This window comes from Pholcus phalangioides, unplaced genomic scaffold, assembly GCF_987345545.1.
Source record: "Pholcus phalangioides strain wild (caught in Gottingen) unplaced genomic scaffold, Ppha-v1.0 ptg000030l_1, whole genome shotgun sequence".
In the NCBI taxonomy this organism is placed as follows: domain Eukaryota; kingdom Metazoa; phylum Arthropoda; class Arachnida; order Araneae; family Pholcidae; genus Pholcus; species Pholcus phalangioides.
This window is the reverse complement of record NW_028301620.1, coordinates 4221193-4239805: the sequence shown is the minus strand read 5'-3', so window position 1 is coordinate 4239805 and position 18613 is coordinate 4221193. Positions and strand designations below refer to the sequence as shown.

General features: G+C 34.9%; 1 protein-coding gene across 1 annotated transcript in view; it reads right to left on the bottom strand.

Annotated features, from left to right (window-relative positions):
* Positions 1-18613, bottom strand: part of LOC149067458 (neuroligin-4, X-linked-like) — a 169434-nt gene that overhangs the window by 142479 nt on the left and 8342 nt on the right. Inside the window, exon 2 of the mRNA XM_089252644.1 lies at positions 10992-12092. Coding sequence (XP_089108770.1) covers positions 10992-11481 — 490 coding nt within the window. The 5' untranslated portion in view covers positions 11482-12092. The remainder of the gene's footprint in view (positions 1-10991; positions 12093-18613) is intronic.

The following is an 18613-nucleotide window of genomic DNA, read 5'->3' as shown; positions in this document are numbered from 1 at the left end:
GTATTAGGAATTCATGAGGCGTGAGAAAAAGGAACACACATATCCTTAGCAAAGAGGCGGCAGCCAAACAGGGTAAAAGATGAACACGAGCAAAGAGAAATGCATCAAAAAAGATAAGAAATAAAACAGAAAAGATCCTATACAAGGAGGCATGCTAATTGAATCGCGAAAGGGGCTGAAGAAAATGCTTTCTTTTTGGGCGGTCGGGGGAGAAACCCAAGAGGAATCGTAGTCGATTGCTAGTTGGCATACGGCCTCTGGCGCAGCTGGCCTCATGTACACCTCACTCCATTTCTCTATCACTACTTTCTCTTGCTCTATTTCTCTCCTTTTCTTTCATTTCAGATTCGGCTATTTTTGGTTATTTTTGTTTCTACGAGTAGGAATTGGACGTGTAAGGTAAAGGAAAAATTATATATATGTCTGGTGCACACACACATATATATACATATGCAGGAGTAGTTGAAGGTAATGATTCCCCTGGAGAATATCCCAAGAACGGAGCGGAAAAAAAGCATATGATTCAATTTTTTTGTTCCCTTCCGACTCGTTACGTCTCATCGTGAATCGCAGAATTTATTAACAGAAAGGTTTTTGCATTGAAGGTATAAATATATATAACCCTGAGCTTTCATTTTCATTCGATTTTTCTTTTGTGATGATTGTTTTCGATAGGTATACTTGATACTCTTTCCCATGTTACTACCACCATGGGCTCCTTGCCTTCCTGCCAAAATCGAAGTCGATTGCAACGTAAAATCGTGTTTATGTTACGGTCAATGAGATAAATGCGCAAATCATTTCGGTAAGTTGGATAAATTTTCCTAAATTTATCATTTTTACCGGCGGGTACTATTAGGCATAGTACCCAAGTGCCGTTGGTAAAGATGCTAAATCGTACAATACTATACAGTCTATACTATACACGTATTGTATCATAATGCCGGGGTACGATCGTAAAATGTATCATTATATCGGGACCTGAGTAAATTCACATCTCTCAGACTTATTTGGAATTCTTTTTTCATATTTATCAAATTCACCAATTACACTAGGTATTATGCATAATCACAGATGGGTCGATAAATTTCAGGTATTTATCAAATTTGACAACGACGCTTATGTATTATGCATGATCTCCGGTAAAAGTGATAGAATTACCAAGACGATGCGTAATAACTGACTTATCTTTTTTCTTCGTAACACATACAATAAGATTTTGAGCATATAATTAAAATTTTTATTGTAAAAAGTATTGGGAAAATATAATCAAACATTTTTATCAATGGGTTTAGAAATGTCACCCAGCCGAATTGTTGCTGAAAATATTTGAATATGTATTCTGTGACCCCTTCAGACACTGGTGCCACAAATGTGTGTGGGTCACTTTTTCTCACTGTAGAATTTTGTTTTGTTTTGACCTCAGGTAGCTATGCCATGAAATAAAGTGTTGTTTAAGTTTTGGGATACAATTATAATTAACATAAATTTGAGGGCCTTAACTAGAGGGCAGCACTTAAAGTTAAACTTACGGGTTTTTTTTCTTTTTTTCAGATGGCTTCTAGGAGGAAGTGCGTCTGAGAAAAGTGTGATTTATTGCATCTAATTTAGCAATAAAATTTTGGAAAAGTCGCATGTTAAGATGAATATGCCCTGCATCATCTTACAAAAATTTGAACGAAGAATATTATTTCTTCACCAAATTTTTTTGAAAAATTGCAAAAAAAAAGATATCTTGACATTCATGTTTTTAATGCATTTTTTGAGTATCAAGAATGCAAAAATATTTTTAAAATTTCAAAAAATGAATGTTCGGGTCTGAAAGAGATAAACTGTTTTAACTACAGGTTTTCGAATTTATTATGAAGCGAAATGTAATTGTTGCAATATACCTTAATTCCTACCTATAATCCGCGGTATCATACAAGGCATGTTCCTCATGATTTGGAGCCCTGGACAGGTATGGATATTTGGGGGACACCTTGTATGGGGGGTCTTCTTTGAGGTAGAGAAGCATACGCAGAGGAAGGAGGTCATGTGGGCTTTGCCTAAAAAGCAAAACGCAGACAATTTTGTTCCTCTAAAATTCTGTTGGCCCTGGGCACGTGTCTCGTTGCTCATGCGAGAAACAGGGCCGATGGCATATAAACCGTTTGTGGAAATTTGATTCACTTATTATGAAGTAATAAAATGGAAGGGGATGTTTAAAAAAAAATACTTTATTAAAATTTATTTCCTTAAACATTTATTTATGTTTCCCCACAGAATAAAAACATCCTCAGATAAGACGCAGCGCCAAAAAATCCGTACTAGAAAATCCCGATGTTTTAAAAGCGTATAATACATATACAAATACAAAGACCGAAGCAGGGAGAATAACCCATCGAGACAAATGAAAAAAGGTGCTCATGAAAAATGTAGAGGCCAAAAATATTAAGATACAGTGACCCAAAATAACAGCAATTATCTCAAAAATAGATATATGCAGGATCGAAAATTATACGGTAACTAACTGTAATTCTATCATTATAACGTTTTGAATTCACGGCACAGTCTAGTGGCCCTTGAACTGTCCGAAGTGGTTAGCATATTAAGAAAGGTATCACGCAACTCCGATTGATGTCAACTTAATTGAGCACAGTGCTGATCCATGAATGAAGGTCCGATGTGATATTTAAATATAGAGTTGATCGCAAATACAAATCCGAGCGCAAGCATCAAGTGGTCTAAGTGGGCTTCACTAAGCACCTCGGTAATCGCAAAAAACAAGTTGAGATGGTTACACGTAAAAATCGCAAATGGTCAATTGCACGATGTATCACTTATTGATAAGTGAAAATTAATAATCTCATTATCTGAAAAATTGAATAAATTTTCTGACAAAACTGAAAAAATCCTATTGCACGAGCCGATGATTGCAGTTACGGGCACTTATTAATTATGACCGTTATGCTAGAAATACCTCAAAATACTTGTTACTATTGACTTGTTACTAAGACACTATTCTATAATAAGGGTGCACAGTATTTCCTATACACCGGCCACAAGCACAGCGACCATATGGCCCGTATTTTTTCAATCAAGCGCATATTTCTTGTCGTTTCGACTTTTTTTTTTATAAAAATGTCATATTCTTTCATGTATTTTCATCGACTACTTTAGTTTTTATTGTTAATTAACTTTAAGGATGATGATTATTTTCATCACGTATCACTTGTTTCGAAAAATAAAAATACGGCTATTATAATCAAAGTTATTTATTTCTCGTATTTGTCACACTTCGCGTTTCTTTTTGTTCGGGAATTACATTTTTAAGTAATTACTATTCCCATCAGCGCTTCATTTCCCACAAACGGGGATTTTTCCGAGATAAATGACAACCTTTGATATATTTTTGGCAATAACAAGCGATGCCTCATATTTTCCATTTGGGATCCCTATTTCCTAAAATTTGATAGAAGAGAGAAATATCGTCAGCGCAGATATATATCGTACTGCGTGCATTGATACGTTTCTACAGGAATACATTTCGCGCGGTGAATGGGACCCTCTTGACGAGCCGGAGATCGTAAATCCCTGGCCTGCAGCATTCAAGAAGGTGTATTTATTTATTTAAAATTTATTCCTCTCTGAAAAATAGCATAAAACAATAAATATTCATGAATTTTAAAAGTTTTCTGAAAAACATTTGTCACGTTTGTGTACGTATTTTGATATAGTCACCTGATATAAGATTAGATATGATATTTGTTCGAACTTATATTGCAAAGATGATTGAAAATCCGGTTCTCTTAGCATATTTGGCTTATTCTGTATCGCATATGGTTATTGATACGAAATTTTTCTGTCCGAAATAAAACAAACAAACGACTCATATTTTCATTTCCTAAAGTAAATACGGCTACAAAAAAACTCAATATCACAGTTATCTTTACTTAGTGGTCACAAATGAAAAAAAGTAACACATAAATACGTAAATCTGCAAAGAAATGTAATTCTAGATATTTACCAGCAAGAAAAAAAATTATTATAACGTATCGCATTCCTTATCGAAAAGGTTTTATTCAGATACGGAAATCGAATTACAAGATGTATGGAAAAAAAACACCTGAATATGCCGTTTCTCACGCACGTTTATTTATTTATCTATTTGTGTTGTACAATATGTGGAGAAACGAATACGTGGGCGCATCTACGACGGCCACTTGAACATAGGAAAGAGACCTTTTGGAGAAACAGCACGTATTGCAGATACAGAAAGTCTAATCTAGTTTTTATGAAACAGAAAAACACCTCCCTTGCCTTTTACAGTTGAACTTTTTCACACGCTCGCTACCATACTCGTCGAAGAAGCATTTGCAGAGATGGGTGTAGGGCTGCCTCTGCCATCCATATATATATCGATATCCTTTAACTCAGTGGAAAACTTGGCGGATCAATGCGAAGCATCGATTTTGCTCATCCTGTGTGTGTGTGTGTGTGTGTTGGATGTTTCGCTCCGTAATGCGTGACTCGCCAGCTGAATCAAGAAATGGCATGATCTCTCTTTCTGGTGGTGCCTATAGCTCTCACTCACTCTCTCTCTCTTCTTAGAGAGCTCTTTTTTTTCCTTTCAAATCCTACGTCAGGAAAACCGAAAGGAGATAAGACAAAAAAAAGTGTATCGCATTATAGCTCTTTTAAGGTGAGTGGGAGATCAAAAGCAACCGGATAAAAAAATACTACATCTTGACGATCTCTCTTATTTTTTTCTATATTGTTTGTTCTAAGTAAAACGAAATAATAATAATAAAAAGAACTTCGTTTGCGTCTCGGCTTCTCTTTTGTTTATCTTATGATTCAGCATATGCTTGCGATTTTCTTCCAAGAACTCACGTATTTCCGAGGAATTCGGAAAAATTAAAGCCACTTATTGAAAAAAATTGTATTCAATTACTCGGAGTGGTTTTATTGAAGCAGAGTTGCGGAGTTTAATGAATGTAATTTTTACGCTGAAGCATTCGAAAATTGCGACAACTTTTGTAAGATTTAAAATTGTGACAACTATTTTTTTGTGTTGTTATTCGTTCAAACCACGACGACGAACTATGGTGATAACTATTCTTTTAAATTATTAATGAAGCGCATCAATTTTTTCGTCCTGTGTGTGCGAGTGTTGGATGTTTCACTCCGTAATGTTTGATTAGATAGAATGGATCGGTTTGAATCAAGAAATGACATGACCTCTCTTTCTCGTGATTCCTATAGCTCTTACATTCACTCCCTCTTGCTCTCTCTGTCTCCCTCCTTAGAGAGCCCTTTTCTGTTTTGAATCACGATATCTCGTGATCACTAAGTCAGAAAAACAGAAAGGTGATAAGACAAAAAACTTGTATCGTATTATAGCTCTTTTAAATTGAATGGGAGATCAAAAGCAATCAGATAAAAAATACTAGATCTTGACGATCTCTCTTATTTTTTCTTCATTGTTTGCTTCAAGCAAAACCAAATAATAGTAAAAAGAACTTTGTTTGTGTCTCGGCTTCTTTTTTGTTTATCTTATGCTTTAGCGTATACTTTCGATTTTCTTCCAAGAACTCACGTATTTCCGAAGAATTTGGAAAAAAAGTAAAGCTTGTTATTTAAAAAAATAGTACTGAATTACCACGAGTAGTTTTATTGACGTGTATAATTTAATGAATGTAATTTTATGTTGAGGAATTTTATATTCAGGCGTATTTGCAACATTGGTGGCAGCAATTCTTTTGGACTGTATAAAATTCAAAGTACGATGATAAACTATGGTGAAAATCCAAGCAATGACGACAAACTGGGGTGGCAACTATTCTTTTCGGTTATAACCCAAAAGAATAGTTGCCACCCAGCATCGATAATTATGAATACGGAACATCGATTGTGCTCGTCCTTTGTGTGTATTGGATGTGTCACTCCGTAATGCGTGATTTCTCAGATGAATCAAGAAATGGCATGATCTCTCTTTCCGGTGGTATATACCTATAGCTCTCACTTACTCACTCTCTTCTTAGAGAGACCTTTTTTTCGTTTTAAATCCAACGTGAGAAAAACCAAAAATAGATAAGACGAAAAGTAAAAGTGTATCGCATTATAGCTTTTTTAAGATGCGTGGGAGATCAAAAGCAGCCGGATAAAAAAATTACTAGATCTTGTCGATCTCTGTTATCTTTTCCCTATCGTTTGTTCCAAGGAAATCCAAGTAACAATAAAAAAAAACTTCGTTTATGTCTCTTTTCCTTTATTTATCTTATGATATCGCATATACTTCGATTTCCTACTCACGGATTTTCCAGGAATTTGTAAAGATTAAGTATTGAAAAATAATCTTTAAAGAAGTTTCAGTGAAATATAGTTGTACACACGGAATTGCATGAACGCATTTTCGATCGAGATTGACAGCTTTTTTCTCAGCCAAAGAAATCAAGGAAACAGTTTTTTTGTGGATATAACGCTGAGGTGAACTTTGAAAGAAAAATCATCTTATTTCTGCCGGGATTTGAACCCAGGCCTTCTTGCATGCCGAACAAGATTTTCCATGTTGAAACATTTCAGGATGTTTTGAAATTGTGAAAACTATTCACTTGGATTATTATCGTTGATGGATAGTTACGATTTTATATAGCATTTATAATACTATATACACATTTATAAATAATTGAAGCAGTTTCAGGTATTGAGATATATGACACCCATATTTGTTACGGGCATCTTCTCTCAGCTACCTCGTTGGGCATTTTGTCTGTTGTGGCGTTGTATTTATATTTGTATTTGTATTGATTTATTCAGTTTTTCTCAAAGGAAAAAAATGAAGTGAAACGAAGATCACGGAATTAACTAACGCGTTTTGACTGAAACAATGTGTTATCTTCGGAGGATAAATATGGCTAGCAGTACTCTGACCGGAAACCTCATTCAGATCGATTACCCAATCATGATCTTAAATTTTAGAGAGGTTTTTCGTAAATCTTTTAGAAACATTAAAGTAATTTTAGCCCTACCAAAAATAAACAAGAAACCTAAGATGTCGAAACATCTGACACCAAACAGAATTTTATTGTCTCCCAACGTAATTCACTACAAAAGGTCACTGCTTTCTCGAAACTCTGTTCTCCGAGTAAAGATTCATTTGATACTGATGAACGTTTAGAGTTTCATATTTTAGAGCCACAAAGAAACTCTTTACAAAGGATTCATATTCATTTGGAGCAGAAAGAAAGAAAATAAAATCTATTTTTTATTTTCAAAACTAAATGAGAACAAAACTTTTATTTTTCTTTATCTTTTTCCAGGAGAAAAAGAAAGAACTTTCCTCCAATTTTCGCCTTGATGTATGAGCTTTTAGTCTTTGCTTCTGTGGAAGTTCTCGGGCCTTATTTTCCCTTGATCCATTTTAGTTCTCTGTGTTGTGTTGAGGATTTTCTTTTAGCGCCCAGTTTTTCCCCATTTACCCATTTTCTCTGTTTCCTGACAGTTGCGCGATGCATCCCCCCACCCCTCTCCTTTTGTGGAAGTTATTTTGAAAAAGACAAATGTTTGCAGAAAAGTCTTTTTGCTTCTATTGCATTCTCCAACGGAGAAAATAAAAGAAAAACATTTCAAAGAAACAACAAAAAATAATATTATACTGTATTTTTTTTTTAAATTAGCTTAGTCGAGTTCGTATTTTGCCTTGAAATTTTGTTGACCTCTTCCTTGATTTTCACGTCCTATTAATTACATGGCAGTATGCATTATTTACGTTCTTGAATGAAAAAGTTTGAAATCGAGGAAGATATCAATCTAAGAACTTTATAAGCTTATTTATAAACGTTGTTTCCGAAACGCGAAAAATTTATTCCATTTGTAAGTATTATTATTTACTGTTCAGAGGTGTAACCCAGTAAGTATTTATGTAATTTCATGATTGCGGTGATTTCTTGTTTATAATTCACTCCGGCTGATGATTTTTTCTCTGTTTGGTTTAAAAGAAAATCATCATTTAATTAGCATTTTGAAAATTTTTGATTGCTACATTTATGATCATTAATGAAGTTATAAAGAATAGAAAGGACTGTATAGAAATCGTATTTATGCACCATCTTTAAAAACATATAATTTCAGTACATATTTTCGAAAATATGTATGATAGCACGTAATTGTATGTGACAATCACCAAGAAATTCATAAACAATAATACAGCCGCGTAAAATACGCAAGAAATTACGGTGTTTGAAGAAGCTTATGATTGTTAAATAACACGGGGAGAGAATAGAGAGAGAACCTACTTACATACATAGAGTACATACAAGGTGGATACATTCGACCGCCCAATAGTTACACACGTGATTCCTTGTGAAAAACTAATGCGGAAAAGTATTTTTAGTTTTATGACTTATCCAATGGCTTTGCAGTTATAAGTCATGAAATATTGATGACGTCACTTTCGAATCCAGCCAAATTCACCGGACGGGCATCAAACCTATAACTTTGCGCTTTTGAGCTGATAGCAATGCTATAACAATGAACGTAATAAAAAGGATAAAGTTGTGAAAAACAGTTTTTTTTCCTGCCCTTTCCTCTCACAAAATTTCCCTTGACAGTGAAGGAAAAAAATAATAATTTCCACGTTTTACCAAAAAAGTGTGGATTTTGGGAATCCAATTGGGATTAAGAATTTTTTAAACAGATATCATTTGGCTAACACTTTAAATATCTCGTGATAAATTTGTCAATATAATAGGGGGCGAAGATAACACGTAATAACAAAGTTACCATCACTCTACATGACGAGGAAAAAGCGGTAATTGTGAAAATAACTGAACTTGGTTTCTAATAGGACTAAATAATTCAGTTAATTTTCATTAATTAACTGAAACACGCTGCACGGGGGAAACATTTTTGATTGCGTGATTGGTGCGTAAGCGACCGTTAGCTAACTGGCACGTCTCAAAATTTCAAAACGTTATAATTCGCCTTTGGCGAAAGAGAAACAAAAGTGAAATTGGAGAGGAAAAAACTATAAAACTAATTATACATAGACACAATAGTTTTTTCTACCATACTTTTTTTAGGGGAGGGGCGATTACCACATCATGACTGGGGTTTGATGTGTTGCCATAACTAATGTGGACATAATTATCACGAAAACATTTGCCAACTTAACGATGATCTCTAATTATGTCTTTCGTAATCGGATTGCGGACAGAGAGCTTCGCAAACTGGCCAATTTTGAGCTCGGCAGTAACAAATATATGTGGTAACCTATGACCCGTATCTTGAACATTATTTTCCCGTAATTTTAATCGTCCCAATTATGATATTTTCATATATTTGATATTATGACAAGTCGTCTCAAATTGTAACAGATTATAGAATCATATAAATACTAATTTCATGTTAATCCCCAGCACCACATGTTAATCCCCTGTAATTGGCAATAGCACTTCATTTTCAGCCATTGTCGATTTTTCAATGATTTTATTCATGAAGTTTATTTCATTTGGAGATAATTAGTGACTTTTCGTACTTTCTCATGTGGTTTTGTCTTTGTGATCTTTTCGAGGGAATACGGTTAGCAAAGGTTAGCATATCGTACGGTCAGCATATCATATTGTGTGCACTGATACTTATCTTCCAGAAAATTTTCCACGAACCGGATAGCACACGTTGACGGGCTGCAGTTTGTGCACCCCTGATACAGGGAAACAAAAGAAGAAAAAGTTTTTATTGTTTCCAGAATTCGAGTTAACATTCCGTAGACAATTTTCACTGTAACTGATCAGTTCAAGAATAATTTCGAAAACATACGCATGCATTCATTGCAGCGCAAATTCCTTTTTAATTTAGAAAGTAAATGGCTGTACACATGCTGAAGTTAATGTTCATAACCAGACATTCACTCCCATGAAGTGTCATCTATGCTAATCTGGGAAAAAATCTTTAGTTTAGGATGAGTAGTTAATAGTGTAACTAGTACTGCATGATGTAACAAATGCCCTGGAACTTTTAGCTATTTGAGCGGTATGTAAAGCATTACTGATTCCCATTATACCTGCACCAGTGAAAATCTAAAAATTGCTATTTGTTTTCAAGAATAATCTATAATTTTTTTTTACCGATTTCGTGAGGTGATAAATGCTTCCCCAACTTGAAATAATAATAATAAACAAGGAAGAGCTTTATGTTATTAATGCTGTACGCTAAATCGCATACTACCACGAAGGGAAAGCAAAAACATTGTTTCTCTCTCCCCCATCCCTTCTGTTATGAGACTGAACAACTGCTGACTCTACCCGCTGTAAGTTGATTGACAGGAAAGGGTGGGGGGGGGGGGAGGAAGACATGTTACCAGGAGAAGAAAAGTTTACAACTATATCTGGTCTCGCCAGTGCGAAATCAGACGGTTTTAAAAACTCGAGATATTTCGGAATTGCTAAAATAAAGTGTATCCTGTTAGACGAGCTATCTCGGGAATGCCACCGTAAGGGCTAACGAAGGACACCGATGTCCCTAAAATAGCGGTGTTCCTTATTTTGTGAGTTTCTTCAACGGAGGTTTGACCGTGTATTCATAAGATCACTTTCTCCAAGGTAATTTTTTTCCCCTATACTGCTCTGAAAAGTTTCCGAGTGTGGTTTATCATAAAAATATCAAAAATTTAAAAATTGCAATAAAATATGCTTCATCGGTAGTATATTAGCCTAAATCAACATTATATCATATATAATCTATAGAGATGACGATAAACCTGTAATAAATATTTAGAGTTTCTGAAAAGTTTTATAAATAATGCGTAGAATAAGATTTATTCATATTTGAAATTGCTGTATTCTAAAATACGATGAAGTGTTTATTTCCCCGTTATGATTTCATGCTGAATGCACTCGAAGAAATGAAACACCTAATTATATTGACGTCCCCGCAATCCCGCAAGGGGATGCAATTCTAAATAAACGAGATGAATAGTTTCAAGTGAAACAGGATTTCCAATTACTTACCGGCTGCAGGAGCGTAGATGTTGAGATATAAGCAATCCTCGCTCTGATTAGTCAAATGCGGCAATAATCTCTTTAGATATTGATACCTTCCGACAGGCATCCTGAGAAGTGCTTCCGTCTCATTGCGGATATCCGGCAGTTTCTGCGGGCACACGGGCGAGAAATGATCACTGAGCCTTACGGAACGCCAGTGAGGGGATGTCACCGGTGGCATAAACCTCAGGGCACCCTTCGGAGCACCCGCGTAGGGCACGCCCAGGAACACTTCGACGGGTTGGAGCTGACGGTTTGACAGTGTGCTGATGAAACCTCGCAGAGATCCGTATCTCGTGTTGACCACTCTGGAACTCAGGTGACGGGCATCGGGTTCGAGGTTCCTCGAGTCGACCGTCGTCGTTATAACACAAACCGCGAGTAGGAACACTATCACTGATCGGGACATTTTTGGACAGCCGTAGTACGCACGATGATCCGATAGAATCGCAAACATATCGTATATCACTTCAAACACTGATTCGACGAGATTGGTCCTTTATGAGTAATTTCTCACTTTTCGAAACGCATCACATGATAATGTTACCTATCATACGCCGATAAAACACCGCGGTGGCTCCTTGTAAAAATATATGTCCGAAGTATTAGTAACAATAAGAAAGGAGAGATTTTTCCTGATATAAGAAGTTCCGGAATGAAGTAAATAACTTTTTCCTTCTTATTTCTTCCATAAGCCTCTTCTTCAGCATCACCGGCGTATATGAGAGATATATTATGAGAGAAGATGGAGAAAAAATTGTTATTACTGTCACCGAGAGATCCTGTTATTATTTTTAGTTCAGGAAATAATTACGGTTACGAAATAATGTTCCGGTATTTCTTCTGGAAAAGGATTTAGGGAACGATCCCTGGGAATGTTGGACGAACCTATTACGGAATGATGACTTTGGATTATCTCGGAATCCTTTCTGAAACTTTTGTAACGAAAATATATCTAGCGGAAACATATAATCCATTTTAATCCTGGTGCTCTTTCTCTTGTGACGGACACTATGGAACACCGTGGCGTCGCCATTCTGCAACTTTTTGGTGACGATAATCTTCTTTCTGTGAAAAAAGTAATAATAATGCCACAAATGTAATGAAGCAGATAAAAATAATATCAATAGAACATATTGCTTTGTATGAACGTTGAAATGTTACTGGTAATGTACATAAAATGTACATCAACGTTACTGGTAATACCATAGTAATTCTCAGAGAAAAATTTTGAAATTAACTGGATGAAATTTACAGTTTATCTTTGATCAATTTGAAGTAGAGTAAGACATTGATGTAAGTTTATTCGGCTACACTGAAAACATCATTTTGGAAGAAAATGTCGATTTTTATTTTTTCAATTTTTATGAAAGTCCTATTTTTTGTGATTCCAAAACAGAGGCATTGTTTTGTTTACATGACGCTCAGAACCGAAGGTACGTCCACTTTAGTGTTACGTTGATATATACATTAAACTTAATCCGTGAAGAAAAACTTTAAACGTGTTTTACGAAGAATGATATCTTTGACATTTTACTTGAGTTAGTGGCATGATTTCTAAAAATCTATTAATTATACCATTACGAAATTTTGATCTGATATTTTGCTATATATTATACTTCTGAGCTTACCAATCAAAATCTATGGTATCTCACATATACATTTTTGAATCGAAGTGTTTTATAGACGAAATGTGGGATGAAATTTAAAAAAATCCAGACATTTACATACTTTACATATTTGGGTGTAACTTATGAGTATTCCCTTAAATGCAGCCCTTTAAATTTTGGTTCATAACCTGCAACATCACTAGCTAAATATACTGTGAGAACCACAAAACATTCCATTAAAATCTGTTTTTGCAATGGTGTTTCGAATATCACATAAATTTTCCCTAAAATTTGATGACATAGGTAGACCAAAAGTTGTTACTGTTTTCACCATTTCGAGGCACTTTCTATCAAAAAATGCTATTAATGTTCACCCCAGTGCCATTTTATAGAAAAGTGCTCACGAATGGGTTATCCAAGGACATCGAAACATGATAGAAAACACTTTCGGTGCGACAAACTGGTTTAACTACTATCTCAGCATGTAACAAAAGTGCATTGCGTGTTATGGAAAGGTACAGGTTTCAAATTCCACACAGTTATACAATTTATTACCAGGCTTGAGGTGACAACCGATAGATAACGCCTTCTCAATATGCCCCTGCAAAATCCCATCCATGCGATTAAACCACACATGCACTTTGTTCATATTACCCTACAGAATCTCTAATGAACTGGTTCATGTTGGAATGTGCTTGTTCTTGTTGTGAACTTAACGTGAAGTTCGTTTCTGTGCAATGCTTTTTATATCCGAGGATGACGTCACTCTCCGTTAATTATGACGATTATTACGATGATTTTGTTATTTATAACCGGTGATTTACAATTGTGATTTATTTACATGAGCCTGGGTGTCTCTTGGTTCCTATCACTATCACTATCCGTTATCCATACGAAAGTTTTTAACAGCTGGTTCGGACCTAACTCAGGAAGAAGTTCAAAATTGCTGACACTGCCGCCAGATCGCGATTTATCCGAGGATGATGTCGCTCTCCGCTATCCATCCGTAGGCTTTTAACAGCTGGCGGATGCGAGGATTGTCTACTCACTTTCCCAAATATATCTTAGTAACCACACTGTATATGACAGTCACTAAGAAACAAGCGTATTTTCTAGACATTTCTCTAGATGGTAAGGGCTCTTTACAGGTAAAACCTGAGTGGGTTAAGCTATTTCGTATGGATATAATTTAGATGCCATCCGCGAAAAGTCGCCAAAAGGTGATTTTTATTTGTGATTTTCATGATAAATTATATTTTTCATGATTTATAAATGCTTAATATTTTATGACAAAATGTGATAAGGAAAATATTGGCGGGAAGATGATAAAAACGAAAATCGCAAAAGGAATGCTTATTTTTATTCATAAGACGTAAGACATTTAATTAAAAGAATAAAAAAGCGTTTACCGTATTCAGAACTATCTCAAAAATATCTATAGGGTATGTTAAATGTAAAAAAAAATTATATGCCTGGCCCGGAATGTAAATTTGGATGACCAAATATCCATATCCTATTTACATGTCCGAAAAATATTATTATTGGATTTACTTAGTTAATAAAAATCAAATAAACAAATTGATGTACTTAATTAAAAATATCAAAAAGGACGCCAATTTTTTTTCAAATCCAAATTTTAAAAGAAATGCGGAAATTCAAAACTATTGTGTTCACCAATTAAAAATTTGTCAAACCACTAATTAACATTTGTCACAATGTCACCAATTTACAGTTTGCCAAGTTACTTGCTTATAAAATCATAGTCGATATACGGTGCGAGACCGGACTTTAGTAGGAGCGAGCCTGGGATAGGGTGACAAGATCATGCGACTAAGAAACCGGAACAAATCTTGAAAAAAAAGGGGGACATAACGTAAATTCACTGACAAACACCCGGAAATCTAGAAAAAAATTTTTGAAGACATTATATATCGTTGAATTGAAGATAATGCATAAAACTAACATTAAAATTAACCGTTGCCCTTATATTGTTTCGTGTTCTCAAATTTGTTTCGAATTGTGTGCATACCACTGAAATTATGTAAACCTTTTTCGGGAACCCACACAAATGGGAGAAAGAATTTGCAAAGCGACAAACAAATTATTGGGAACGAAAACTTCCTAAGCGTTTGTATAAATATATATTTTTTTAATTTGTTAATAAAAGATTATTAATATTTCTTATTTGCACTTTGCTATTATAAATGCGAGAAACATCGTTTTGTTAAGATTCCTGCTGCTACCTATTGAATAAAAGAAAAATTATCTGTTATAATTCTTAAAATAAAACTTTTGTTGATTTTAAACCGTATTAACAACTTGTAGAATTATAACTTGTATGAAATTATGAATTTAATTTTTAATTTTATACTGCATATCGATGCATGTTTCATACGCCAAAATACCGGTTACAATATTTTTTGTTGTTCACCAAAAGTGATTTTGCGGCAAACATAAAATTATAGAAACCGGTAATTTGGTGTATAAAATTTACACCGATACGCAGCACAAAAATGTATATTTATAGTTTTATACAAATATGTTGTTCATTTTCATGTGCACATAGTTTAAAATCATCAAACATTTTATTTTAAGAATTGTATCCGATAGTTTTGCTTTTATCTGAAAGAGGGCAGCAGAAGCCCTAGCGCAAAAATTCTATTTCGAGCAATATTTATACGAACTTATCTTCCATACAAAAACCATCGTTTCGGTGAGGCTAATTCGCACTCGTTCATCAAAAAAAAAAAAAAAAAAAAAAAGCACAAATGTTCAAGGCAACATAATTATTCCTTCTGAGACATTCACATTATCAGTAGTAATTTTTAGCAAACGCCTTTTTCTTTCGTTTTTAAACGAAAATTTCAGAAATATTCAATTCGAACCCGGTCGAAATAAATCACTGCTTTGAAGTTATCAAAAAAGCCAAGCAAGCGAAAGATTCAAGAACCCCCAGTTGTAATATATGAAAGCGCATGACAGCACCTGGTTATTAAGTATTACTCACGTAAAAGAGTTGATTAAAATACATTGACCACACGTTTGCATCATTTTGACTGGAAAAAAAGGATATCTGTGGAATTTCATGTATTTCAAGTAGAAAATTTTGCATTATAGTCGTTAAAAAAATTAAAAAAACGAAAATTTATTTAGTTTTTAATTAAAATAATTAAAAATTATTCAAGGTATAAAATTATACCTTCATACCTAGGTTCACTATATACAACATCGAGGAGCGTGCAGGAAATTGCAATTCCAAAACGGGATATTAACAAATTTTGCCAAAAATAGTAATATATTATTTGAATTTCAATTTAGTAGTTACTGCTAAAATTGCTCAAGGGTGTGAAAATAATGGGTTGTCACAAATCGCAGTAAATAAAAATGTATTTTACGAAATAAAAATGTTCTGAAGAGCAGCACAGATTTTCTGAACATTGTTGATCAGTGGTTAAAAAAGCGTACATAATGTTCGGTTTTATTTTGACAAGGTCTCTTCGCGTTCTCCTAAAGTCATTCTTCTATTTTTTCGAGGCTTAGTTCGTTCTGGACTGGAGTATGCTGTAAGGTTTTGGAGACCATACCTACAGAGGGACATAGACTTGGTTGAAGGAGTGCAGAGAAGAGCTACGCGTGTTCTTATAGGCACACGGAGCTTGAGTTATGAAGACAATTTTTAACGGGATGGATAGGATGGACCATGATTTATTGTTACTCCGTCAATGGAATGCTTTTACAAGAGGGCGTCACTATCGATTGGTGAAGGAAAATTCCACGTTAAGATGCCACTGGGAGTTTTTTCTCTAATAGGGTTGATAATAAATGGAATAGCTTACCCCCGGAGGTAGTAAATTCTAACACAATCGACACGTTTAAAAAGAAATATGATAAACATGTTGGGGTAAATCGAGAAGCTCTATTCATACTTAGAATAAGACAACCTAAGTATTCTTAATGGGTATTGTGTAATATTTTATCATGTATATATACTGTTTCTAGTTTTTGTAATTGCCTTTTAATTAGGGTTGCTGTAATTTTGAAGTATGTGGCATCGCCACCTCGTTGGGCATTTTGCCTGTTGTGTTGTTGTATTTGTATTTCCATACTTGATTGAGAAAATTACGCTAAAAACAGGTATCTCCAAAAATAATTCCTAAAATACTGGACATAGCGAATTGCCGTCAAAAGCATTGAAGTGGACAAAATCACCAATTATATTCAAAATATAAAAAAATGAGGACAAAATGTTGATCCTGCCAAATTTGAGCGATTAATATTTATATTTTTTGCCATAAGCTATAATTTCTCATAATTTATATTATGAAATCATATACGTAAAGTGTATCCACGACTTAATAAATATTTCGAATTCAAATCATTATCGTTGAAGAAACGGGACAAATGTATAAGAAAAATCGGAAAAACGAAAATTAGAGGAATGTCCCGTAATACGGGACATAAGTGGTTTATCAAATTCCTTCAAACATTTTTACTGGTCCTTTTGTTTTTCTGAGAAACGTGGAGAAACGCTGGTTTCATACATATAGCCTATTCCACACATATAATACAAAAACTTGCATTTTGTGGTTCAATTTGAATATCTATTAATATATTTTAAACACTATATACCGGGTGGTCATCTAAAAGACTTTGCCCATATATGAGCTTCTAGCGGCCGAAAAAAATCAAAAATTCGAGATATATGTTTTTCAGAGTATATACGCTCGCGAGAACGAGAAGACAGACAGAAACCTAGCTCTCGCGGTTACTGTTACAGCAACAAGGTTTCGAAAATTTCAAATGGCAACACTCACTTTTATGCATTGCAAAGTGTTGGTACGAAGTGGAAAACGGTGAATGGCGTTAAAACGGTACCTGTAGCACAATAATCACCACCACCAAACCAGAACATGGCTCCCACTCTGTCCACACGCACAATAATCACCGGCGCAGGACGCAGAAAAAGAAAAAAAATCTTACCAAGGGGTTGGTGCGATAACCGCTCTGTCTGATCTGCAGGAAGTAGACCGACCGACCTGTTATCGCTTTGACCCTATATTGAGATCTTTCTTTGTCTGCGTTCTGCATCGACGTTTATTGTGTTACAAGTCGTGTTCTAAAACCATTCATCGATCATTTTGTATTTGATCATTTTTGTCGCACCGTGGTCATTTTCTGCACACGAGAGCTATTAGACCGGACCTACAATTTATTGCCGAATCCGAACGGCAGGGTTTTCTTTTATACTCATCGAGGTTCACTAACCTCTTGATGGGGGAGGGGACTCCCTGAGGTAGCAATCTTTTTCTATCTCGGTCATGTCACCGTTTCTGTTGTACCCCTGTGTCATGAAAGTTTCTGACAAAGGCGAACCGGGTATGGAACTCGTGACACCTCTAAACATCCTTTGGTACTTCAGGCGAGTGTCGACCTTGGCTACCGCGCCTGATTATTTTGTAATGCATAAAAGTGGGTATTGCAATTTGAAGTTATTTAAATTTTGTTGGTGCAACCGTAACCGCGAGAGGTAGGTTTTGCTTCTCATTTCATTTTCCAGCGAATATTCTGAAACAATTATACGTCGAATTTCATCAAAAGTAGTTGATTTTCGCGGCCACTAGTGGCTCGTAATTCGACAAGTTATTTTATGAACACCCTGTAAAAATATTAAATAATGGGGTGTTTTCTGCGTTCCGGTATGAGTCCCTCAGTTGAACAGTGAGAATAATAATGCATCATAATAATATAACGTCATAAATAACATCAAAATGTCATAATATAACATTAAAATGTCATAATATAACGTTAAAATGTCATAATATAACGTCAAAATATCCCCATAATGTAAAAGAGACAGTTTCGCTCCACTTCCGCAAATTAACTCAGACAAGTTTTCTCTCAAAGGTGTTTATTGGTAATTAGAAATGTGTCCTATAGATTGAAACTGAACACAATGTACCTCAAAAGTGTTGTATTTTA